Source organism: Podarcis bocagei (assembly GCF_964188305.1).
Source record: "Podarcis bocagei genome assembly, chromosome: 14".
In the NCBI taxonomy this organism is placed as follows: Eukaryota; Metazoa; Chordata; class Lepidosauria; order Squamata; family Lacertidae; genus Podarcis; species Podarcis bocagei.
Window position 1 is genome coordinate 7,441,608 of NC_138139.1, and position 24,755 is coordinate 7,466,362.

At 44.1% G+C, this 24,755-nt stretch overlaps 1 protein-coding gene across 3 annotated transcripts in view; it reads left to right on the forward strand.

Moving 5' to 3' along the window:
- The first annotated feature begins 1,784 nt into the window (after nucleotides 1-1,784).
- The window catches only part of SORD (sorbitol dehydrogenase), a 31,388-nt gene continuing 8,417 nt past the window's right edge, over nucleotides 1,785-24,755 (forward strand). The window contains exons 1-7 of one of the 3 annotated variants that reach the window (XM_081169251.1): nucleotides 2,021-2,067; nucleotides 6,693-6,726; nucleotides 16,405-16,537; nucleotides 17,302-17,466; nucleotides 20,383-20,542; nucleotides 22,142-22,260; nucleotides 23,988-24,053. In XM_081169251.1, the coding sequence (XP_081025377.1) occupies nucleotides 17,316-17,466; nucleotides 20,383-20,542; nucleotides 22,142-22,260; nucleotides 23,988-24,053 (496 nt within the window). In that variant the 5' untranslated portion in view covers nucleotides 2,021-2,067; nucleotides 6,693-6,726; nucleotides 16,405-16,537; nucleotides 17,302-17,315. Of the gene's footprint in view, nucleotides 2,068-4,675; nucleotides 4,694-6,692; nucleotides 6,727-16,404; nucleotides 16,538-17,301; nucleotides 17,467-20,382; nucleotides 20,543-22,141; nucleotides 22,261-23,987; nucleotides 24,054-24,755 lie in introns of those variants that run through there. The other 2 variants (XM_081169249.1, XM_081169250.1) reach the window with 2 other exon arrangements.

The following is a 24,755-nucleotide window of genomic DNA, read 5'->3' on the forward strand; positions in this document are numbered from 1 at the left end:
TCAGGTATCCATAAAGTCTCTGTTGCACTATAACTAGGTCAGCTACACATTCTAGGTCAACTGCAGATCCCAGGATTATTTGGGAGAGCATGCTACAAATGTATTAAAGGTTATTGCATATATAAAATGTGCAGTTTTTAGTGGGCTTTGAGGGAGGCGGCCCCTTAGGATTTCCACAGACACCCGTCCCCCACATATGTTTTGTACTTCTGTAAAGCTTGCAGTTTCTCTCAATAGGACAATGCTATATTGGCTTCAAAAGGACATACACTTGGATAATTGAAATCACCCTTACTATAAATGATGATAGTACAGTATATGATAGTCTATACTTTTATAAGATTATCTGATATGTTATATAGGTTTTAGATATATTATTTATTAAAATTGTATACCGCCCTTCATTCATTCAGTTATAGTGCAGCAGAGACTTTATGAAACGCTGTAAGATACCCAGTATAATTCTTCTAAATTGTTACTGGGAAATTGGAAGGTGGGCCGAGAGACCTTCTGCCGCGTGCCCCCCCAAGCCTTGCCTCTCCATGCTATGAGGCAAAGATCACATTATCAAATATAGCAATTCACTGACAAACCTATCTATGTAAAAGCTCAATGGGAAAACTTTAGAAATTCATAAGAAATCACATTTTGGTATCAATCTTCTTAGTTCCAGTGGCATTTAGGACCCAGGAAAGTGAGGTGTAAGGGGAGGGGTGAGTGAGGCGACCATAATCTCTGAGATGTACAGTCAAGTCCAGGGGTGATATTCTGCCTCAACTGTCAAACAGATAACCATCTCAATCACAATGCCTACCCACCCCATAGTGGGATGAAGCCCAGAAAAGGCAAAAGGAGGTATTTGACTTGACTCAGGGACCAGGGAACTATAAATGTTTTCCTTTGTACTCTGATGGAGTATATTTGAGTGACAGGGCCATGCCTGGATCTCAGGTTCTACCTGAGACCACAACTTTTTCTGTGACATATCTATGTCTTGATGATGCTTCTGGAAATGTATTCTGGGAAACTTTAAAATACTGATGCAACCATTGTTCAGGGCTTCTCTCTTGCTTCTATGTGGTAGTTTGAAGTACTGTTGCAACAATAAAGATCAGGCCCACTGGCTGCTGTTTTGCTTCTATCTCCTGGCTGAAGTCTCTTGCTTGTGACCCCCAACCTGAACCTATGGGAGCAAAGGGTAGGCAATTGTGGGGTTGCTCCAAGGACTGCCTTATACAAAATCGACCCATAAGAGGAAGATACAAGCAGGGTTGGGAGCCTCAGATCTGCAAAAGCACACATACAAAATCCCGAAGGGTGGTGTAGTAAATCCCACCCCCACCCCCAAAAAGAGGTCTGAGCTTGTTCAGCAGCCAGGGAATTACTGACTGAATGCTGCAGGCACCTGGTGAAAACAATGCAAGAAGAGGGATGCTTGGAGCTGCGCAGAGGAGCAACGTCTTCTCCCAGCCTCCTATATATATATATATATATATATATATATATATATATATAAAGATTTCGTCGTTTACAAAAATAAATGCATTGTCTCTTTTTTCAAGATCAGTTTCTTTTGTTGTGAGTCATTAGGTGTTGCATGCAGTATTAGGTTAGGAAGAAAAGAGGGGGAAAGAGGAATGGTGAGTGGGGTGGGGTTATGCTTCTATTCTTCCAAGAATGGAATATTCTTCTATTCTTCTAAGTCTGTGTGGGGTTTTGTGTGAGGACACAACAGGCAACGTGCCCTAGATAAGCACCACGAGGATAGCGCATGCAGGCCTCACAGGTAGAGAGAGGGGCAAGGCGGCGTTGCGCCACGGCTCCCCGCTCCACTGAGCCGGGGCCCGGCCGCGGGGGGCGAAGTCCGAGCTCTCTCGCTCCTCGCCGCCCACCAAGGACCAAGTTCCCCGACCAAACAGAGGGCGGCGAGAAGCGGCCGGCTGCTGAGGAGGCGAAGCGGCTGCAGCGGCGGCATTTGGAGGCGCGTCACCTCAGCGGACAGCGATGGCGGCTCCCGACGGCGCGAACCTGTCGGTGGTGGTGCACAAGGCCGGCGACTTGCGCCTGGTACGGCCCCGCTGGACTTTAACGTGCCGTTTTCCCTCAGGGAGAAGCGGCCTCGGGTGGGGCGGGAGCGCGCGGGCGTTGCATGGCGGCCTCCAACTCGGGGAGGGGGGCGGCTGGTCGCGGTTTACTTTTGCCCGGGGCTGCAGCCTCAGCCGCCTTCATGCATGCACGTTGCAAAAGCGCCTTGGAAAAAGGCCGGGCCTTTCGGCTTTGCTCGGTTTTTCCTTTCGAGCCGTGCCTGCGTGTGTGGCCCCGGTGTCGCCTGCTTGCAAACTTGCCCCCAGCTCGCCCTTGAAGCGAGAGCGGTGCAGCCGTGGCCTTATTTAAACGCAGCGTTTCCCTCAAATGTCTCTGGGTAGTGTAGTTTGCGCTTCCCGGACTTGCAATGGCTTTGCGAGGCTTCACGAACTACAGTGCCCAGAATGCTTTGAGAAAGGACTGTGCGCGCTTACCCGCCGTTGAGCACAGCGAGGCTGACATTCGAGTAAACAGGTGTATGCTTGCAGCATCAGGAAGCAATCCAGTCCTTGGGAGGCCCCTTGAATCCAGCAGAACGTTTTATTTCTGAGTCAGCATGAGTAGGATAGGGCTTTAAAAAATTACTCAAATGTAGGATTATTGGTCTGTTTGTATTGTCTCCTATTGATGGCAGCAGCTCTCCTTGTCTTCAGAAGGGGGTCTTTCCCACTGCTTCCTTGAGGTTTCACCATTTTCCATTCAAAACATGTGCTTGTAGTGCTGAGTGACAGCTTCTCCTAGAGAATAACCCAATCTAATGCTCAAAATAAAAAAATTCCTTCCAGTAGCACCTTAAAGACCAACTAAGTTAGTTCTTGGTATGAGCTTTCGGGTGCATGCACACTTCTTCAGATACACTGAAACAGAAGTTGCCAGATCCTTCTATATAGTAAGAAGGTGGGGAGGGGTATTACTAAGAAGGGTGGTGGGAATGGGCGATTGGCAGATAGCTGAGATGAGCCAATCTAATGCTGTGGGTCTTACTTCTGAATAAATGTGCATAGAATTGGGCATTCCATGCCACTTGCAAAAATGGAGCATTTACTCATAAGTGAGTCCTGTGCTGTTTAGTGGCATTTGATCCCAGGTACCGTATTTTTCGCCCTATAGGACGCACCAGACGATAAGATGCACCTAGTTTGGGGGGGAGGAAACAAGAAGAAAAAATTCTGAACCCCAGAAGCCAGAACAGCAAGAGGGATCTGGCTTCTAGGATATCCTCTTGCTGTTCTGGCTTCGGGGACAGCCTTTGAAGCCGCAGAGCAGCGGGGTGAAGGCACCCCGCTGCCCTGCGGAGGCTTTGCACAGCTAACCCCAAGCTAGAACAGCGAGACGGAGCGCTGCGCAGTGCTTCGTCTCCCTGTTTTCACTTTGGGCTTAGCCTGCATTCGCTCCATAAGACACACACACATTTTCCCTTACTTTTTATAAGGGAAAAAGTGCATCTTATAGAGTGAAAAATACGGTAAGTGTGCCTAGGATAATATAGCTGCAAAAACTCCTTTGCAGTTCAGGGCAAGGGAGTTCCTTGATGCATGACAGATTAATGGGCACAGTGCATAGACACTCTGCCTTTACCCAGCTTGTGAACACTGATTTTTCTCTCTCTTTATGGGTACACAGCATGTGCTCATGAGTTACGGAGTATGACCCAAACCTTAATAGCTTCAGTGTGTGACACATGAGGCCACCATCTTGCTGAAGCTAAGCAGGTCTGGGTCCAGTGAGTGCCTGGGAACCACATGGATGTCACCTTGGGTTCCAAGTTGGGAGCAAGGTTGTATACAAATGCATGCAGATAAATCTTGTGCTGTTGATCAACTTGGGATGGAACATGAGCACCTAGCTGGGTCAAAATGAAAGTCAATTTGGTTCAGAATCCTTCACCCCATAGAAGCTGACTAGATGACTCTGGGAAGCCATGAACAGGGAATGAAGGCAGTTGCCACCAACCACTCTTGCTCTATGGGTATGTCCACATCCATTGCATTCTCACAGCTCATTCTTGATGCTACGTACATACATTAGCCACAATTCATAGCGATCCTGTAGTTTCTTGACAAATACTTTTGTTTTATGTGGTTTTTTTCTTCTTAAACCATCTACAGTCCAACTAGAAAACTTAAGCTGCATTCACTTTGTATTTGTGCACATTTGAGACAAGTCATTGCACATGCGCAAATGAGCATGCATGCACATGTGACAGCTTTATGAATGGGCAATCCGAGAGTGGGTGGGTTGCTGGGGCAGGGAAACAAAAAGGTCATGTGCGTTGGGTAAATACATCCCTGACCCCTCTCTGATGTGTTCAGAACTGTGCGAATGTGGCTTGAAACATAGCAGGTGGGGAATGACCTTGTTGTGTTTTAAGCCACTGCTGTGAAGTATCCTAAGCTGCTGTACTGTTCTTTTCTCATTTCCCGTGTGCTGCTTTCCTTGCGAGAACTTTGGCTGCTACTGTGGAATTTTAATAAACCTTAACCTCTCTGATGTCTTGAATTCTGATAAGAAAGGAAGATTTACCACTGGAGTTTAGTCACAAGGCTGATAGTGAACTATTAGCATTTTCTCCGTAGTTATGGAATGTTGCTTTCCTCACAACAGATAGGTAATGATGAGCTTATGCACCATACATTTAAAGCATATGTTGTCCCCCAAAGCATCCTGGGAACTTTAGTTTACCCCTCAGGATTCTTTGGGAGAAGCCATGTGCATAACAACTATGGTTGGATGTGACCTATTTGCAGTAAGGGCGCCATCTTGGTGTGGGCAAATGTTTCTGGTTTCTTAATGCTAGGATCACATTTTTTTAAGAGCAGGCTAAAATCAGATGATTAGCTATTTGGGTGGTAAAGGTAAAGGGACCCCTGACCATTAGGTCCAGTCGTGGCCGACTCTGGGGTTGTGGCGCTCATCTCGCTTTATTGGCCAAGGGAGCCGGCATACAGCTTCTGGGTCATGTGGCCAGCATGTCTAAGCTGCTTCTTGCGAATCAGAGCAGCACACGGAAACACCGTTTACCTTCCCGCCGGAGTGGTACCTATTTATCTACTTGCACTTTGATGTGCTTTTGAACTGCTAGGTGGGCAGGAGCTGGGACTGAGCAACGGGAGCTCACCCATCATGGGGATTCGAACCGCCAACCTTCTGATCGGCAAGACCTAGGCTCTGTGGTTTAACTCACAGCGCCACCCGCGTCCCATTTGGGTGGTAGCTCTAGCAAAAATAACTTTTTGCTGTACAGTGGAACTTCCTCCCCCTCTCCCCTCCCCATGTGACCTCTCATTCTGTTCTAAAGGTTCATTTAACCCACCCCCACCCCCGAGCTGATTTACAGGGTGTGCAGGGAGATGAGTAGGCAGGGAGATTCCACCATGTAGCTAAAAGTCCTTGTGCCACCAGAATTGTTAAGTTGGAAGCCACCAGTTGAGATTTTGTCATCTTGGACATGTATCCCTCACCCACAACCAATATTATGTTTGCTCACTGGCTAAACATTAAAGACTTACTTGCATGCTCCACTGCATTCCTACAGCAGTTTTAGGTCTTTCATCACACTTTCCTTTTACTTATTACTCACTTTTCTTTAAATGGTGAAGACTGAGTTTGCAGTCCTATGGAACTCTTGTTTAGTCGTTTAGTCTTGTCCGCCTCTTCGTGACCCCCTGGACCAGAGCACGCCAGGCACTCCTGTCTTCCACTGCCTCCTGCAGTTTGGTCAAACTCATGTTCGTAGCTTCGAGAACACTGTCCAACCATCTCGTCCTATGGAACTCACTGGGGCTTAATTCTGAATTGACATACATAGGATTGCCCCGTGAGTGTACTTTCTCTGAAGCTTTTCAATTTGAACATTGCATGTAGAATGTTCAAAAAGCTTGTTGCAATGAGGGCAGAAGGCAATCCTACTTGAGTCTTCATTGAAAGTGCTAAATTTTTGAACATTTCTTCTCAGAATTAAAGTGGTGCAGAATCAGAATTGACTTGGAAGGAAACATACAAACTTTCTGCTCATATTTAAGAAGTTTACCATTTTTTGCCTAGTGGAAAGAGGAGTTTTTATAGGTTTCGTTCTGATATATTGACATATCTTATTTCCCTGTGTAAAAATTATTGGGAAGCAACTAGGCAAAATCTTACATCAGGCTAGGAAGATTAAGGTTGCACTCCGAATTAACCCATTAATCCTAACTTAATAGTTTTTTTTTAAAAAAAATCAGTTGAACTTGGTAGGATTTAATTCTGATTAGATTCAAGCTGGTGCAATGTAATAAGTTCATCCTCTTTGGATTCATTAGCACTACCCAGTCAATTCATCTAAGTTGTGTGCAAGCACAGTCCTTGTAGACATAGCTTCACAGCAATTGGAAGAAGTTGCTCATATTTCGACCCACAAGTGGCTCAAATACATCTGTTTGCTTTATTCCCAGTTTTCTACCTCTGAATAGTGTTCTTCCAGTATAAGCCAAGCACTGTTGGCCTTTAGGATGGTGAGAAATTTGCTATAGTAGGCCACCTGAACCAGCCTTCAATATAATCCTAGACCTAGAGGAAGCAACAGAAAGTTTTCAAGAAAGCTGAATGTTGTCTCCTTTGTTTCCTTGCAGGAAAACCGGCCAGTACCTGAACCAGGTCCCAACGGTAGGTCTCTTTAGGCTAGCTGTCATTCAGCTTGTGATTTTTTTTAACAAAATGTATTTTATACCTCTTGTCAGATGAATCATCACCATTTGGTGCAAAATAAAGTCAGGCTCCTTGGGTATTCAGATTAAATCTTCAACCTCCGCTGAAGGCTAATTTATTGCCTTAGCAATACACTTGGTTCAGTGAAAGGCATAATGGTAACCATTTCAATTCTTAATTACTGTATTTTTTGCTCTATAAGACTCACTTTTTCCCTCCTAAAAAGTAAGGGGAAATGTGTGTGCGTCTTATGGAGTGAATGCAGGCTGCGCAGCTATCCCAGAAGCCAGAACAGCAAGAGGGATTGCTGCTTTCACTGCGCAGCGATCCCTCTTGCTGTTCTGGCTTCTGAGATTCAGAATATTTTTTTTCTTGTTTTCCTCCTCCAAAAACTAGGTGTGTCTTGTGGTCTGGTGCATCTTATAAAGTAACTCTTCAAGGCATAAACAGTCATAATATCCAGGGGAAATGTGTCCTCGTCCCGGTGCCAATTTTGTAAGTTCTTCTTTCTCTAAATTGACACGTGAAAGATGGAGCTCTCAGAAGCTTGCAGTAGATATCTCTGGCTAGGAGGAGAAAGCACCTTGCGATTTCTGCAGCCAAAGAACCAGCTGTTGTATCTTTCACATGTCTCCATTTCACATATTCTGCTGCTTGTGCATTGGAATGAAGGTTCACCTGCCGCAGGGGTTAGTTAACGTAAAGGTAAAGGGACCCCTGACCATTAGGTCCAGTCGTGGCCGACTCTGGGGTTGTGGCGCTCATCTTGCTTTATTGGCCGAGGGAGCCGGCGTACAGTTTCCGGGTCATGTGGCCAGCATGACTAAGCTGCTTCTGGCAAACCAGAGCAGCGCACGGAAATGCCGTTTACCTTCCCACCGGAGCGGTACCTATTTATCTACCTGCACTTTGTTGTGCTTTTGAACTGCTAGGTTGGCAGGAGCAGGGACCGTCACGGGGATTCGAACTGCCGACCTTCTGATCGGCAAGTCCTAGGCTCTGTGGTTTAACCCACAGCGCCACCCACGTCCCTGCAGGGGTTAGTTAGATGCTGCCATTTCTGTACTGTCTCATGGGGGGGGGTGGAATGAGTGGCGTGAGTTATATATATGTTTATGTATGTTTGCTATGGCTGTCCATGTGTTTAGCACACAAATCAAGGGAATGTTTTATGAAAGGCCAAAGGTCCTATTCAGAATTACTTGAGTTAACGGAGAAATCCTTGCCTTTGGTTATTCACTAATATGAGGTTCAAGAGTGAAGGATCATTTGGCTGAGAGCCAAGCAGGAACAGGCAAGACATAGCACGCAGCGGAAGGCAAGAAGAGCAGTGTCAGTGGCTGTGATAGGAATTTTATGGTTTTAGATATATAGTAATGTTCATAACTCCACATACATGGATCAGTACAGGAAGGCAGACCTGGAACCATTTTGATTCCTAAACTGACCAAATCCTTTCTCTGCAAGGTTAAAAATGGAAAAGCCTCCCCCATTGTCTCTTCCTTTAATCTGTGTTTGAATAAGGTGTGAGCCTGAGACCTGGCCCAGGAAATAAGTATTTTAGCATTACAAAAGAATGGCCAGGCTCCCCAGAAAATCCAATCAAGGAACCTGCTAGACAGGAGATAAACAAGGAGAAGAGAAAAACAACATTTAAATTTCTGTGATGTAGGTGGGATGTATCTGAGGGGTGGTCTTAGGTTACACCCCTTCTGTGATGTATGCATAATGTTTCTGGGGGTGGTCCTGATCTAGAGAAGGGGAATTTCAAAAGTCTTTATAAGGCCTTGCAGGCCATTGTTCTGGGTCCTCTTCCTCTCCTGCGTGTGAGGGGGGTACCCTGTTGCAACAGATCAATAAAGATCAAGCTTACTAGCTGCTTTGCTTCTCAATATTCTCTGGTTGGCCTCTGTTATTTTCTCCTACCAATAGGGAACCTATGTAAGGACTCTATATGGGCTCTTGGATACCCCATAAGGGAAAAGGGCATATTTTTATTTACAACAGATGGCGACCACGCACGAAGGGACTTTTGGTTACCCGGATTCTGGAAACGAGGAAGGACTGGTTATCCAGCGCGCACCAGGCAGTTTGCCAGGAGGAATAACCAGTCTTCCATCGGTCCCAGGGTCTGGCAATAACTTGGAGTTCAGCGGGGCTAACCAGAGGAAGCAAATCTTGATCAGGCCGGCCTTAAACAACCAGTCAAGACATCGTGGGATCACCAGGAACAGCGCATGCGGAAGTGAGTATTAAGTAGGAAACACGGGTAGTGGGTTGGGGTCTCTAAACCACAGCAACCAAAATTCTTTAATTCTCCCTTTTCCCTTCAAATCTAAAATTTCTACTTTTTTCCTCATCTAAAAATTGCCTTCTCCTTTCTGTCCCCTCAATCTCAACACCAGCCCTAGCCCTTCGGAGTATGCCCAGGCAAAAGTTGTGTGTGACTTCTTTCATTTCCCTTCTACAGTCTATATGCCGACCTATTCCTTCGGAGTTTTGCCCAGAAAAAGGTCGTGCTTTTTCTTCTGTACTGAAAACTATTTAACTCCCAGGTGTAGCCGCACCTCTGCCATGGCGATCTTTGTTAGAGATGACCTGTGAGCAGAGAAAGCAAGGGCACCTGATTCCTTTCCTTCTTTGTCATTTCTGAGTCCCAATCTGGCACTGCGCTACGCAAGCGTCCAGTAGGGAACTCTCAGGTTAGATTGTAAAAGGCAGGAGGTTGCTGTGGGCTCCCTGGCTGAGTAATGACCAAAGGGGGGGGTTGAGATCGCTGACCGCACTGTTAGCTTAGTAGCCAGGAAAGGCCAACAGCTGTACCAGCCTAGTAAGTCAGGCCAGACGAACGGCGGTGTGTCACAGTACTAATTCTCGGAGTTGTCCAAATTGAGTGTACTGTGGGTTATTTATTGTGTTTCCTGAAAAGTGGGGATAAAACCCCGACTGCAGTATAAAAGTAAAAGCTAGCGCTATTAAAATTCTTAAAATGGGTGCACCTCAATCAAAAGAAATGAACCCACAGACTCCTGATGGGAAAGAAGCCCAGTTGGTGCTTACTTCCCGCCTGGACTCTGACAGTCCCCTTCAATTTGTGTTTAAGAAACGTTTTTCCAGTGTTTAAATTGTGCTTAGGCAACATCCAGCAGCTGCTTATCTTAAATGTGCCATCTAAAATAAAAATGCAAGCTTGCTCCAAATTCTAAATCTAAGGAAGCCATGTTGAACCTTATCAGTCTTAAAAACAAGACAAAATGGAGAATGAAGTGTGCAAATGTTTGTTATTTGAGAGAGGCTCTAAAAGAGAGTTTTTCTCCCAAGTGGTAAAATCCTGTATGCATGCTACTTGTGTTCTGAAAGGAGGATTACCCCACCTCCTTTCTCTAGTTTCAGTGGGGGGGGGGGTGATTTTAAGTCTAATGGTAAATGAAGTTGTGTTGTAACTTTTGAGTTTGTGAGTACACCTGTGTTCCAGTCTAAGTTAACCTAATGTTTCTGCTGCAAAAGCCTAGTTGAGCCAACTGCTCTCTCAAGCTAAAATGCAGTGTATGTATTTCATTAAGCATATGCCTATGAAAGTATGGTGTTCCTTCTAAGAAAAATATCTGAGTCCAGTTCTGGTTGGACAGAAGAGTTATTGTAAGACTCCTGATATCAGTCTCAATAAGATGTCCTGGCCTCTTTTCTTAGAAAATGCCCCCCCCCCCTTGTTTCATTCTGTCTCTTTCAGGGTTTTTTCCCCTTCTCCTTCTTATTCTGTGCCAGGTAAATTTACTCCCGAGTAAGCTTCCTTTAAAGGAAACTGCAAAGGGGGGGGGGGCATAGATTAGGCTTACTATTCCTCTGCAAGTTCAGGAAAAATTGCTCACTCTTGTATTCCTTTTAAATCAAATCTATGGCTGTTTAAACTTTGCTTTATAAAAGATCCTCTCCCTATCTTAGGAAAAATGTTAACTTCAATCTTCTTTTAAAGATAATTTCTATAGGAATTTGCACTCTTTAGTCTAAGGAAGTAAACTCTCACTCAAACTAGCTTCAAGATCTGCTAAAAGGGTTGGGTACTTTTATTTTCTTTTTCCTTAGTACATGATAGGCGCATGGCTTGTGGTCTCTTCCCCAGTTGTGTCTGTGTACATAAGTATGTGTGTATCTCTCTGGTAGTACAAATCTTGCTATGAACCCTGTATTTTAGGGTTGGACTAGATGACCCCAGGTCCCTTTCAACTTTCCCAATTTGTGGCTGATGAGTTGAAATCCAGCCTAGATTTGCTCTTTGTTTTTAAAGGTGAGAGGTGAATGTGTGTGTTTCTGGTAGTACAAATCTTGCTATAAACCCTGTATTTTAGGGTTGGACTAGATGACCCCAGGTCCCTTTCAACTTTCCCAATTTGTGGCTGATGTGTTGAAATTCAGCCCAGATTTGCTCAAATCTTGCTATGAAACCTGTATTTTAGGGTTGGACTAGATGACCCCTGGTCCCTTTCAACTTTCCCAATTTGTAGCTGATGAGTTGAAATTCAGCCCAGATTTGCTCTTTGTTTTTTTAAAAGGTGTGAGGTGAAGCCATGATGTTTGAAGCAGAACTGGTGATATCAGGCAGTTGAGTGATTACAGTATTTATCATTTTGTCTACTATTAAAAAAAAATCAAACTTAAAAGTCTATTAAAAGTTTAAGCACATAAAAATTCATATAGTCAAGTAGAATGCGCCTTGACCAATCCTGTAAATAAAGGGGCAGTAAAATTTGTCTGCAAATGGTAAGGCTGAAATGACTGAGAATGTTAAAAAATCCTATGAATTCTAACGCTCTGGCCATTTTTACTCATAAATAAGAGAGCGGTTGATTGTTCCGCGAATGGCCAGAGGGATATTAGCCCTTTCCTGTACATAAAGGAAGCTTGGGCTGAATGGTGAATACTTGAATTGCTGAGTTTGTCTTTTTTGTTTTAAAATCTAACCCTATTTTAAAAAACCACTCCTTACCTGGCCATTTTTACTCATAAATAAGAGAGCGGTTGATTGTTCCGCGAATGGCCAGAGGGATATTAGCCCTTTCCTGTACATAAAGGAAGCAGTCTCAGTTTGCTTGGGCTGAAATTGCTAGCTTTGAGTTTCTCTTTTTTGTTTTCAAATCTAACCCTATTTTTAAAATCTACTCCTTGCCTTTCCCTTCCTTATTCTAATTGAGCCAAAAGATGCAACATTTTCAATGGTATAAAAGGTTTGCTGAGACATGAACTCTGCACATGCACAGAGGCTAGATCAGCTTAAAGAGAGAGAGAGAGAGAGAGAGAGAGAGAGAGAGAGAGAGAGAGAGAGAGAGAGAAAGGAAGGGGGGAGAGAGAAGGTTTGGAGAGCAGTGTGCTGCAGGGAGAAACCTTAATGTGTTTTGCTCCAAGGGCTACTTAATACAAAAGAGTGAAGTACTGGACATGCCAAATTCTTTTCACAGGTAAATATCAAAGCACTCCCACTGTGAGTTCCTCTCTTGAGTAGTTCCCCCCCCCCATGGGATTTAAATTTTATAACAGTTTTTTTTTTTTTTTGTGTGTGTGTGTGTGTGTGTGTATGCCTATGCATTTTACGAACAGCATTTCCTGACAGACCTCTCACATGAAATAATTTTCCCTTTCAACAGGTGTGTATATGCCTATGCATTTTAGGAACAGCATTTCCTGACAGACCTCTCACATGAAATAACTTTCCCTTTTAACAGAGTGTCCTTTCTTTTCTCCCACAGCACAAATGATAATGACGGGATGCAAACAGTGATTTAAATACTCTATAAAAAGTAATTGCATTTGTTTTTCTTTTTGTCTTTCTTCCCTTAAAGGCAAACAGTCACTTTCTTTCTGTTCAGCAAAACAAGTCTGAATCCCTGCTATATTAGTTGATTTCCATCTATCTCTTTGTGGCTTTGACATATTTTTTTTTAGGTTACAAATAATTTGTTTCGTTTATTAAGTTCGTTTTATCAGTTCTTCCATTATATATATGAAATTAATCGAAGCACAACCAAACATTGTTTGTGGAATGGTATTTGTTTACCTTTTTGCCTGAGCATTTCTTATTAATTCTGTCATTTTGGCTAGTGCAAATTACTTGCACAACTTTAAAATTGCCATTCATTTTTTTATTGGTATTAACTCATTTCCCAGTATTCCGCTATTAACATTACAGCTGATGTCACATCAAGAAACACTTTTATTTTCATTTGGGATGTTAGAATGCCAAAACAGATTACTTCAGGTTACTTCAGGTTGCTTATTAATTGTGTGTCTTAGCATTTATTTTTGGTTCCTCATAGGTCATTTGTGTGTGTGTGTTTTACTTTGGGGACATGTTCATCACATGTTGAAAGTCAGTTTCATGAAGTCCTTTTATTGGATAGCACATGGTGAATTTTAAGTTTTCCCCATTGTTTTCCCTTTTTCCCCCAGTCCAGTAGTAATCTGTGCGGTTTTTGATAATATCTTTGTATTATTCAATAATAATTCTTTTCTAAATCTGATGTCTTTGTGTCAAGTCTGTTTTCATCTAACTGGTAATCTAATTTTTTGCTTTCTTTTGTATTTTTTAACCTTTGTATTTTTTTTCAGTCTAGTAGTAATCTGCGTGGTTTTGATAATATATTTAATAATAGGTCTTTTCTGAATCTGATGTTTTTGTGTCAAGTTTGTTTTCATCTAACTGGTAATCTAATTTTTTGCTTTCCTTTTATTTTTTAACCTTTCTTGTATTTTTACAGTTCTCTTTCTCTACATGTGGAGTAATTTTTTATTTGATAATATGAAAAGAACAACAACAACAAAAATTAAGTGAAGGAAGCAAACAAACTTAGCAGATAATAACAGTAATTATGTGGAAATGTGATAATAATATTGAAATAAATAAAATGCTTAATGTGCTAAGATTTTTTATTATTTGCAGCTTCCCATGGAAACTGGAGGACATCCTTCTTGTCTAACTGTGTTTTTAAGTCACCCCAAAACCCTGCCCCTTACAGGATATCACTTCTACAGATGTGCAATGATGAGCAGCAACAACCCCTCAACTCAGTCAACCCATCACAAGACCAGCAACAACAGAGTTTTCAAAGTGCCCACAGCTATCTCTTTCAAAGGATATAGACTGCCAAAGGGGGGAGTGGACCTGACAAAGGGGGGAGGAGTTGAATTGCAAGGACATTTTCCCACTTTTGAACCTTAAGACTGTGCTCCAGGATTCAAAAGATACATACGTAAAAGATCACAATTGTGTCAAGATATGCAACAGATATTTAATTATTTTGTTTTGTATTATGTGTTATTATGTAAGAATGTTGAAATGTGTCTGACAGTGTGATTTCCACAAAGGGGGGCAATTTATTGTGTGTAACTGTTTTTATGTTTAATGTCTTATTGCTTACACACCAATGGAGAATTCTCATGCATTTTATACTTTCTAATAGCTCACACTATTGTGTAGTCCAATGTTCAGCTCAATTTATAACCACATTTCATTGTTCCACCTGGCACTATGCCAACCTTCCCTACCCATTTTAAAAAATGTGCTAAAACTTGCTTTACCAAGGAGAAGCTTCTAAGAAACATGAAGGTGGATATGCTTTGGTTTAGCAGGAATGATCCCTTATAGACTTAAATTGACTTATTTGGACAACTGCCCTTGTTAAGAATGGTTTTCTTTTAACAGATTGGTTTGAAGAGTTGAGAACCATGGGGCAAGATAAATTCAAATTGGACTCAGTTCGAATTGGGCAAGTGTATCCAGGCTGCAATTAGCTTTTGGTCCTTTAAGTGCAAGTGAGCAACTTCCCATTGTGCGAGTGCGAGACCACAGCCTATAATAAAATCCCATAGCTAAAGGCCAAGGCGAAGACCTCTCCCTCACGAGATGCCCAAAACCTGTGCCAGCTATGGTGAATGCCAGGCGACATGGTTAAATGAAAGCCCTGAGGGGATTCAACAGAAGGGATGTGTTGCTGTAGCACTATGTCAGTGTGAGACCACAGAAAAGCTACCTTGACACCTGAGAACACTAAAATGGCGGGGGGGAAGCAAACTGCACTTTTCAGTCATTAGTGGACCTTACCTTCCTGCTAGGTGTAAAGCATAGAACACTATTGAGTAAATGGTCTCTCCCAAAGTGTTAGAATGCCACAAGTAATTTAGTAGCAAAACGCAACATGTGTTATGATATATTCATACAAAGACATCCATTTACAACATACGATGTTATTATTTGTGGGGCAAAAATTTTTAAGAAAAATTCTAGCCCCAAAGGGGGGGAATTGTGATAGGAATTTTATGGTTTTAGATATATAGTAATGTTCATAACTCCACATACATGGATCAGTACAGGAAGGCAGACCTGGAACCATTTTGATTCCTAAACTGACCAAATCCTTTCTCTGCAAGGTTAAAAATGGAAAAGCCTCCCCCATTGTCTCTTCCTTTAATCTGTGTTTGAATAAGGTGTGAGCCTGAGACCTGGCCCAGGAAATAAGTATTTTAGCATTACAAAAGAATGGCCAGGCTCCCCAGAAAATCCAATCAAGGAACCTGCTAGACAGGAGATAAACAAGGAGAAGAGAAAAACAACATTTAAATTTCTGTGATGTAGGTGGGATGTATCTGAGGGGTGGTCTTAGGTTACACCCCTTCTGTGATGTATGCATAATGTTTCTGGGGGTGGTCCTGATCTAGAGAAGGGGAATTTCAAAAGTCTTTATAAGGCCTTGCAGGCCATTGTTCTGGGTCCTCTTCCTCTCCTGCGTGTGAGGGGGGTACCCTGTTGCAACAGATCAATAAAGATCAAGCTTACTAGCTGCTTTGCTTCTCAATATTCTCTGGTTGGCCTCTGTTATTTTCTCCTACCAATAGGGAACCTATGTAAGGACTCTATATGGGCTCTTGGATACCCCATAAGGGAAAAGGGCATATTTTTATTTACAACAGTGGCAGAAAATTAGATTCATAGATGCATAGAATTGTAGAGTTGGAAGAGACCTTGAGAATCATCTAGTCCAACTCCCTGCAACACAGCTGTCCCATATGGGGATCGAACCTGCAACCTTGGCACCATCAGCACCACATTCTAACAAATGGAGCAGGATGGTTGATGGAAGTAGCCAGACTACAAATAGGATTGACACCTGTCTAGAGTGAAGTGGGTCCTAATTTTTAAGATGGAGGATGATGAAAGGGAGACCCCAGTCTAAACCCCTCCAAATGCATCAGCACAGAGGCCTCTAGTGGCTTACGCAGGTGTGAACCAATGAGGTCTGTGCAGTGCAAGTGTTAGGCAATTATGAGCAAGTGCAGCTCTTGCAGCAGATGGACTTTGCTCTTTGCCTCTGCTCTCTTTTGTTAGCCTTCCTCACACCTCTGCTCAGCAGTGCTACTGCATTTAACAGAAGCTGTTTTCTTACAGTTCTCAAACAATGCAGCCAAAATATCAGGCAAACGAAAATCCAGAAAGTCAGCATAGAAAGGGGAGTCGTGGATTCATGTGTTTTGAGTTGGTAATACAGATATGCTGGGTTGCTTCCTATGACTTCATGCATAAGTCTCAAGAAAAGCTAGTGAAATGTTCTCATATTTCTCTCCTTTGTGCTTATGTTGATTCACCGCCAGCTCAACTCAAGGGAGGGAGTACAAATCATTAACCCATTGTTGTATGGAAATTAAGGACTTCTCCTCCCAGCGTTGAAGTCCAGTGCATTTGGCTCACCGTAGGTGCACACAAGACCCAAATAATGGCCCAGAGGTGAATTCCAATTAACATCTCAAGTAAATTTGATTCTGAAATTTCTGTTCAATGTACAAGTAATTCAGCAAAACATGTACATCTCTGAAATGCAGTGAGATTTGCAGATAAACCAGAGACTTTTTGGTTCCTGAAATTCGTTCTGATTGTTCAGATACAATATCACTGATAGAATTCCAAAGGATGTGTTGTTACTGTATGAAAATAGGCAAAATCCAAGGATCCCCAGGCATTCAGCAGACATGGAGATGTCGGGCACCATCCTGGTGTCCAGTCACCTTCATTTGGTCACAAGTGACCAATAGCCACTTAAAATGTGCCTGGTGAATTTTGCATTCTGCTCATTGGACAACTCAGCACTTCTGAAGAAATAAGTCTTTCCTCCAGAAAATGGTAACTCTTAACCACTCGTAACAGATACAAAATAGCAAGCAGGTAGATTGATGGGCATACATGAATCAGCAGGTAATGTGAGATGGAAAACAGGTAATCTAGGCAACGGCTGTCAACTGGCCATGACTCAAACCTGCCTGCACTAGATATTACATCTTTGAAATATTCTAGGAGCCTTCTGGCAAGAAACCAGAAAAGAAATGTCAATATTCCAGACATTTCCACTTAGAAAATAACTAGAAACACAAATATTGAAAAGCCAAGTGATTTCCAAGCCGTCCACTGTTTTCTTGATATTGGTGTATTTGCATTGCAGATAAGAGATTTTCCCTGAGGAGATTTCACTCTCTGATTTGTCTCTTCTCTCCCAGAGGTGCTTTTGAAGATGCATTCTGTAGGGATTTGTGGCTCTGATGTCCATTATTGGACACATGGACGAATTGGGGATTTTGTTGTGAAGAACCCCATAGTGCTGGGCCATGAGGCTTCAGGAACAGTTGTCAAAGTGGGATCCGCAGTGACCAAATTAAAGACAGGTGAGCAGGGGCCTTCATTTATTCATTCATTTTTATTTTATTTAAACATGTACAGTGGTACCCCGCAAGACAAACGCCTCGCGAGACGAAAAACTCGCAAAACGAAAGGTTTTTTCGTTTTCGAGTTGCCTCGCAAGACGAATTTCCCTATGGGCTTGCTTCGCAAAACGAAGCTTGCCCCGGGGACAGCGGGTCTTCTCTTTTGAAGCAAGGGGCGGCGGGGAGAAGCAATCTTCTCCCCGCAGCCCCAGGTCCGGGGACAGCGGGAAGCGCTTCCTGCTGCCCCCGGACCTCTTTTGAAGCAAGGGGCTGCGGGGAGATCGCTTCTCCCCACCGCCCCTTGCTTCAATAGAGGTCCGGGGGCAGCGGGAAGCGCTTCCCGCTGTCCCCGGACCTGGGGCTGCGGGGAGAAGATCGCTTCGGAACGGTGCTCCGAAGCGGGGCGGGGGAACACCTTCCCCCACCGCCCGGCTTCGGAACGGTGCTCCGAAGCGGGGCGGGGGGGTGGGAACACCTTCTGAAGGCTGGCGGGGGGCAAAAGTCTTTGTCCCCCCTGCCTGCCTTCCCAGGGGCTTTTAAATCGCCCCGGACAGTGGAGAAGTCCTCCGCTGTCCCGGGGTTTTTTAAAATGCTGGGGGTGAGAAGAAATCCCTTTCCCCCCCCCCCAGCCTTCAGAAGAGGTCCGGGGACAGACTGTCCCCGGACCTGGTCTGAAGGCGGTTTCCCTAGGAACGCATTAATTGATTTTCAATGCATTCCTATGGGAAACCGTGCATCGCAAGACGAAAAACTTGCAAGACGAAGAGACTTGCGGAACGAATTAATTTCGTCTTGCGAGGCACCACTGTATACCGCACTTCCTCCACAAAGCGCCTTATAACCTCATGTAAAAAGCAACTCCACCAGACCTTGTTGTACAAGAATACAAGGTACAGTACAGCCAAACAATAAAAAAGCATAAAAAGTGGAGAACAGAATATAAAACATATTCCATAAGTTAAAAAACAGTATTAAGACATAAAAAGCAACAAGCATTTAAAACTTCAGAAATAAAACCGGTGAATTTAGGGAGACTAGAGAGATAGGGGAAAAATGGAACGTTGAAAGCACGACTATGTTGGGCCTTCACTTCTAATGGAGAAGAATTCCAGAGGAATGGTGCCACAGCGCTACAAGCACATGACCAAATCCCAGCATGCAATGTGGTGCTTGTGGCACCATAAACAGACCTTCATCCACAGATCAAAGTGACCATGGTGATTACATACCTCCTTTTGATGGCTGGTGAGATCTCTAGGATAGATTAATGTCTTTTGTGGGGTGCATGTGGTGTTAGGGAAGAGGTAGCACCTCTGGTGGGGGACATGTCATACTCCTCCTGGGGTCATTTGTCCACCTTTGGTCCCCACCCTGCACTCAGCTCTCACCTGTGGCTCCTGGAAGCTGTCAGCATGCAACAGCGGCCACACCCAGGAAACGGCTTTGATTGGCCAGTTGAGCCAGGTGAGGGTAGTTGATGGGTCTCAGACCTTCAGTGAGTTAGGGACTTTCCCTGCATGCGAAAACAGGCTCTGTCAGATTGAGCAGACAAGGCCAATAGTGGGTCCAACGGTCAAGAAGGCAGTTTCTGCATATTCTGTAGTGGGAAGTAAGGGGCAGGTGAGGCTTGTCAACCTGGGAAGGTAGACCGTTTAGGAGAAGGAAAGTTCTGATCCTAAACTTTTGTGTTTGGATGAAATGTCAGAAATCCTCAAAGGAAACTCTTTGTCAGACATCCGCCTGCTGAGTTTGGAACTGATGGAAACCTGATTTGAATGTTTTAGTATTACAGTGGAGATAATATAGCCCTCCAGATGTTGATGAACTACAACTCTCATCTACCTTGACCATTGGCCACGTTCACCAATGCAAGTTGGAGTCCAACAACATCTGGAGCGTGATCGGTTCCCCATCCCTGTGCTCACTTAAAATCTTACTGACTTGTACCATGTACTCACTAGGTGACCTTAAGCATTCGATTATTATCTAAGCCACATCACCTAAAATATAAATGTACAGTGGTACCTCTGGTTTCAAACACTTCTGGTTACAAATGCTTCAGGTTACGAGCTCCGCTAACCCGGAAGTAGCTGCTCCTGGTTGTGAACTTTGCCCCAGGATGTGAACGGAAATCATGCGTTAGAGGTGCGCTCGCAGCAGGAAGCCCCATTAGCTAAAGCGCGCCTCAGGATAAGAACTGTTTCAGCTTAAGAACGGACCTCTGGAATGAATTAAATTCATAACCAGAGGTACCACTGTAATGGTCCTGGCACAGGGGCTATTGGAAGTTTTACTGAGATAATATGTGTGAAAATGGCTTGGAGTTCACCTACGGATGCTAGGATGTTAAGCTGCATTGTCTGAAAATGTGATTTCCTAGTATGTTTTGATATATTTTGTGCTATAATAATAATAATAATAATAATAATAATAATAATAATAATAATTTATTAGTTATACCCCGCCCCGCTGGGCTTCCCCAGCCACTCTGGGCGGCTTCCAAAAAAATATTTAAATACTCTAAAACATCAAACATTAAAATCTTCCCTAAACAGGGCTGCCTTCAGATGTCTTCTAAAAGTCTGGTAGTTGTTGTTCTCTTTGACATCTGGTGGGAGGGCGTTCCACAGGGAGGGCGCCACTACCGAGAAGGCTCTCTGCCTGGCTCCCTTAACTTAGCTCGCAGTGAGGGAACCGCCAGAAGGCCCTTGGCGCTGGACCTCAGTGTCCGGGTAGAACAATGGGGGTGGAGACGCTCCTTCAGATATACTGGACCAAGGCCGTTGCAGTCTGATCTCTGATTCCAAGACACAGGTCACCTCTTTACATGACAATTAGTCCAGTCTCTTATCTTGTTGCATCCTTGATGTGTCCCAGGTGACCGAGTGGCTATTGAGCCTGGAGTTCCTCGAGAAACAGATGAATTCTGCAAAACTGGCCGATACAACCTGTCTCCAAACATCTTCTTCTGTGCAACTCCTCCTGATGATGGGAACCTGTGCCGCTATTACAAGCACGATGCAAACTTTTGCTACAAGTTAGTTGCAAATACCTGTTATGGGAACACATGCTAGCCAAAGCGATTTTCTCCACTGAGTGTGGTTTTGCGCAAATTGTTATTGTTGATCTTGAAGTCCAGAAGTCTGCTGGTCCAGAAGTCTTGATCTTGCATATCTAGACTATACAATACCATGACTGGGGTGACAAATAAAATGGGAAACAGTATCTTAACCTAACAAGTGAATAGGGAAAATTGAGTGTGATTTTTGCAGGTGCTTTCTTGTTTTTAGTTCTAATTCAGGTGATATTTAAGAATTCCTATCAGCTTTTATGGCCCCTCTCATGGATATCTGACAGATCATTCGTTTAAATGTTGCACTTTAGACTTGAAGCAACTCAACAAGACCATTGTACGCCATTACTAATTATGGTGGGCACTGTGTGTTTTGGGATTATGCAGAGAATCCCATTTATATAAATGCTGAAAATACAGTGTTCTCACGAATATACTTTTTTGGGGGGTGGCGGCTTTCTGTTCCCCTTTCTTTGCCAAGGGTCTTCAGTCATAGATACACATTTTTGTATTAGTTCAGTTATGTCTTCTAAATATTTATCATGAGTTCTAGAGTAAAGGAATCCCAAAATATGGTACTATGCTAATCTTACTCAGGCCCCATCTGTACTATACATTTAAAGCAGTATCGTGCTACTTTAAACAGTCATGGCTTCCCCCAAAGTAGTTTCGTAAGGGTGCTGAAAACCATTAGGAGACCCCTGTGTCCCTCTCAGGGTAGCAGTTCCCAGAGCCTCTAACAGCTGGTAAAAAATGGGAGGATAATGGATCCTTACCCAATGGCTTCTCACCTCCTTCCTCAGAAAAACAAAGCTTTAGCCAGTGTTGAAGGGACCAAAAAAACCCCAACAACTCTGCCCTCCTTAGATGAGTAGATTAACTTCTGAATTTCAAGGCCCACTGGTCAACTTGGGAGGTCACAAGCAATGTGTTTGTCAAAATTTGCAGTAAGGAATTTTGCTCTTTCTTTAGACACTTAACAGCTATGCTTCAGCAGTTCTAAGGTTAATAGGCCAAATCCAAGTTATTATAGGATGACATTTCAAAGCAGAGGTGGGAACTTTGACCGGGTCTAAATGGACTTGGGAGGATATTTGTTATTCTGGAATCTGCCTCTCTACTGGTGTTTCTGATTCAGTAGATCAGTGGTTCCCAGTTAGCCAAGTACTGCTGACTGCCTGTTTTCGAAAAGCCAAGCTGTGTGCCAGTATGAAAGGTACCTTCTAGGAGTGACCCACCTGCTCACTTTTCCCACGTGGCCCCAAGGCCACTGCAAGAGGGGCTGCAGCCATGGCAGGAGAGATAGCAGCCCCCATCTACCAAAGGTGACTGAGCTGAGCAGCCCTTCCCCCAGATCCAGGGGCCACAATCCTGACACCAGGCTCCTGCCCTTCCCTGCCATGGGATGCTTAAGTATGTGCCACGGACCCCCTGGGTGGGTTATGCAGACCCACTGGGGTCCACGGACAACCAATTGCAAACCACTGCAGTAGATCATAACTTTCTTCCATTACCATTCTGATTTTTGTGTGTGACATGTTTCTCTGCCTTGTCTTGCTGCAGACTTCCAGACAATGTGACCTATGAGGAAGGTGCCCTCATCGAACCTCTTTCTGTGGGAATCCACGCCTGCCGAAGAGCCGGAGTGACTCTGGGAAGCAAGGTCTTAATTTGTGGTGCTGGTACGAAATACCCTGTTTTGCTGTTTTTCCAAGCTAAGTAGCCATCTCTGAGTCCAGTGGGCAGTGCATAATGTTCACATGGGGATATGTAGGACTTGCCGATCAGAAGGTTGGCGGTTCGAATCCCCGCGACGGGGTGAGCTCCCGTTGCTCGGTCCCTGCTCCTGCCAGCCTAGCAGTTTGAAAGCATGTCAAAGTGCAAGTAGATAAATAGGTACCACTCCGGCGGGAAGGTAAACGGTGTTTCCGTGCGCTGCTCTGGTTTGCCAGAAGCGGCTTAGTCATGCTGGCCACATGACCCGGAAGCTGTACGCAGGCTCCCTCAGCCAATAAAGCGAGATGAGCGCCGCAACCCCAGAGTCGGTCACAACTGGACCTAATGGTCAGGGGTCCCTTTACCTTTACCCTTGGGCTGGTCCAGAGAATCCAGCTGGTGATTATTTTAAAGGTAAAGGGACCCCTGACAGTTAAGTCCAGTTGCAAACAACTCTGAGGTTGCAGCGCTCATCTCACTTTACTGGCCAAGGGAGCCGGCGTTTGTCCGCAGACAGTTTTTCCGGGGCTCACTGGGTACCTAACACTACTGTATATTTGTCCCTAGACAAAGAACTTTTTATTCTCCCAGGCCTTTTAAACTATTTCAGCTGCTGTATTATTGCTGCTTTATGCACTTATTCTTAGCATAAAGGTAAAGGGACCCCTGACCATTAGGTTCAGTCGTGACTGACACTGGGGTTGTGGCACTCATCTCACTTTACTGGCTGAGGGAGCCGGCATACAACTTCCAGGTCATGTGGCCAGCATGGCTAAGCCGCTTCTGGCGAACCAGAGCAGCGCATGGAAACGCCATTTACCTTCCTGCCGGAGCGGTACCTATTTATCTGCTTGCACTTTGACGTGCTTTCGAACTGCTAGGTTGGCAGGAGCTGGGACCGAACAACGGGAGCTCACCCCGTGGTGGGGATTCGAACTGCCAACATTCTGATCGGCATGTCCTAGGCTCTGTGGTTTAACCCACAGCACCACCCATTCTTAACATGTTAGAATTAAAAGCAGTAAAACCAAATACCATCCTCAAAGATCCCTTCCTACAATAAAAAAAAACATAACCATATCCAGCAGTTTGAACAATTCCAGCAGCACGAGGTAAACAAAGAACTGAACTAGTGACAGCCTTAAGTGAAGGAATTTTAAAAGAGCCAGGTCTTCACCAACTACCTGAAGCAATATAGAGATGAAGCCTCATAGATTCACATGGCAAGGCATTCCACACCAGAAAAGGCCCTACCCTTGGATTGTGCTTTAAAATTATATTCCATTTTTCTTGTTTTGCTAATGGCTGCGCCCATGATTTCTTTGCTTGCTAACCCCAACTACCGCAACCCCCTTGCCCAAGCCACCCACGTTTGCTCCTCACCAAAGCCACCTCTCCCCGTACTCCACACCAAAATCACCCCATGGACCTCAGCAAACCTCCACTTGCTGGCCAGGGCTACCCGCCCACCTGAGTCCCTTCTCTTCATCCCCCAGTGCTTTTCCAATGGCCCAGTTTGTTGTCATGTTGCAGTTTGCAGCGCCTCCTGTTGGCAGTCACACAAACGGCAGCGTGACAACATCCTTAGGAAAATATGTATTAGGAAAGATCTTCATCTTGTAAACCAACCTGGAAACAAATGTCAAAGGGTAGTAGAACACTTCCTTATTTTTTTCTTTTGCTCATCTTCCAGGACCCATTGGACTTGTGACTTTGCTTACTGCTAAGGCAATGGGGTCTGCACAAGTGGTGATAACAGGTAAGTTAGATTTTCCAACTCTTTGACACCTTGTGCCGTAATGACACTCACTTTGGTCCCCTGGGTTTACATGGCGTTAAGTACTAGGGTTGTCAAGGCAAGTGCCAGGAAAAGATGAAGCGTAATGTGCTTAACTGCCCCTTGACAGTTAGGCCCAGTTCTCAGAGATTGTGGAAAAAGCAAAAGTGTTTGATTAAAACTTTGGTGTTATCTCAATATTTTCTACTCGTGCATATCACCAGAATCAGGCAAGCCAGTGGCCAGTCTCATCTACACATGAAGAGTCAAACTCCCAGAATAATAATTTACAAACTATGACCAGTTAGCAGCAATTCCTGCAGATTATTCTTGCAGAATTCCTTGGTGTTCTTGGCTTCATGAGGAGAGAGCAGGAAGCTCAGAAATACGATACGATATCTTTATTGTCATTGTCCCATGCAGAACAATGAAATGGAAGTTCACTGATTTGAAGTCTTGGTTGAAGCCTCAACTACAAGAAGTCTTGTGGTTCTTTAAAAAAGGTCGACCATTGGTGGAAAAGGGGTTCTGGATTAGGTGGGCCTATTCCCTGACTGAGAAGGGTTGTTCTTGTCATCTTTGTATGATGCATTGAATATTATCCAAAGCTGGCAAACATATATATATATATATATATATTTGCTTTCGTAGATTTTCACGGGTACAGGAATGCAGGTTTTGGTG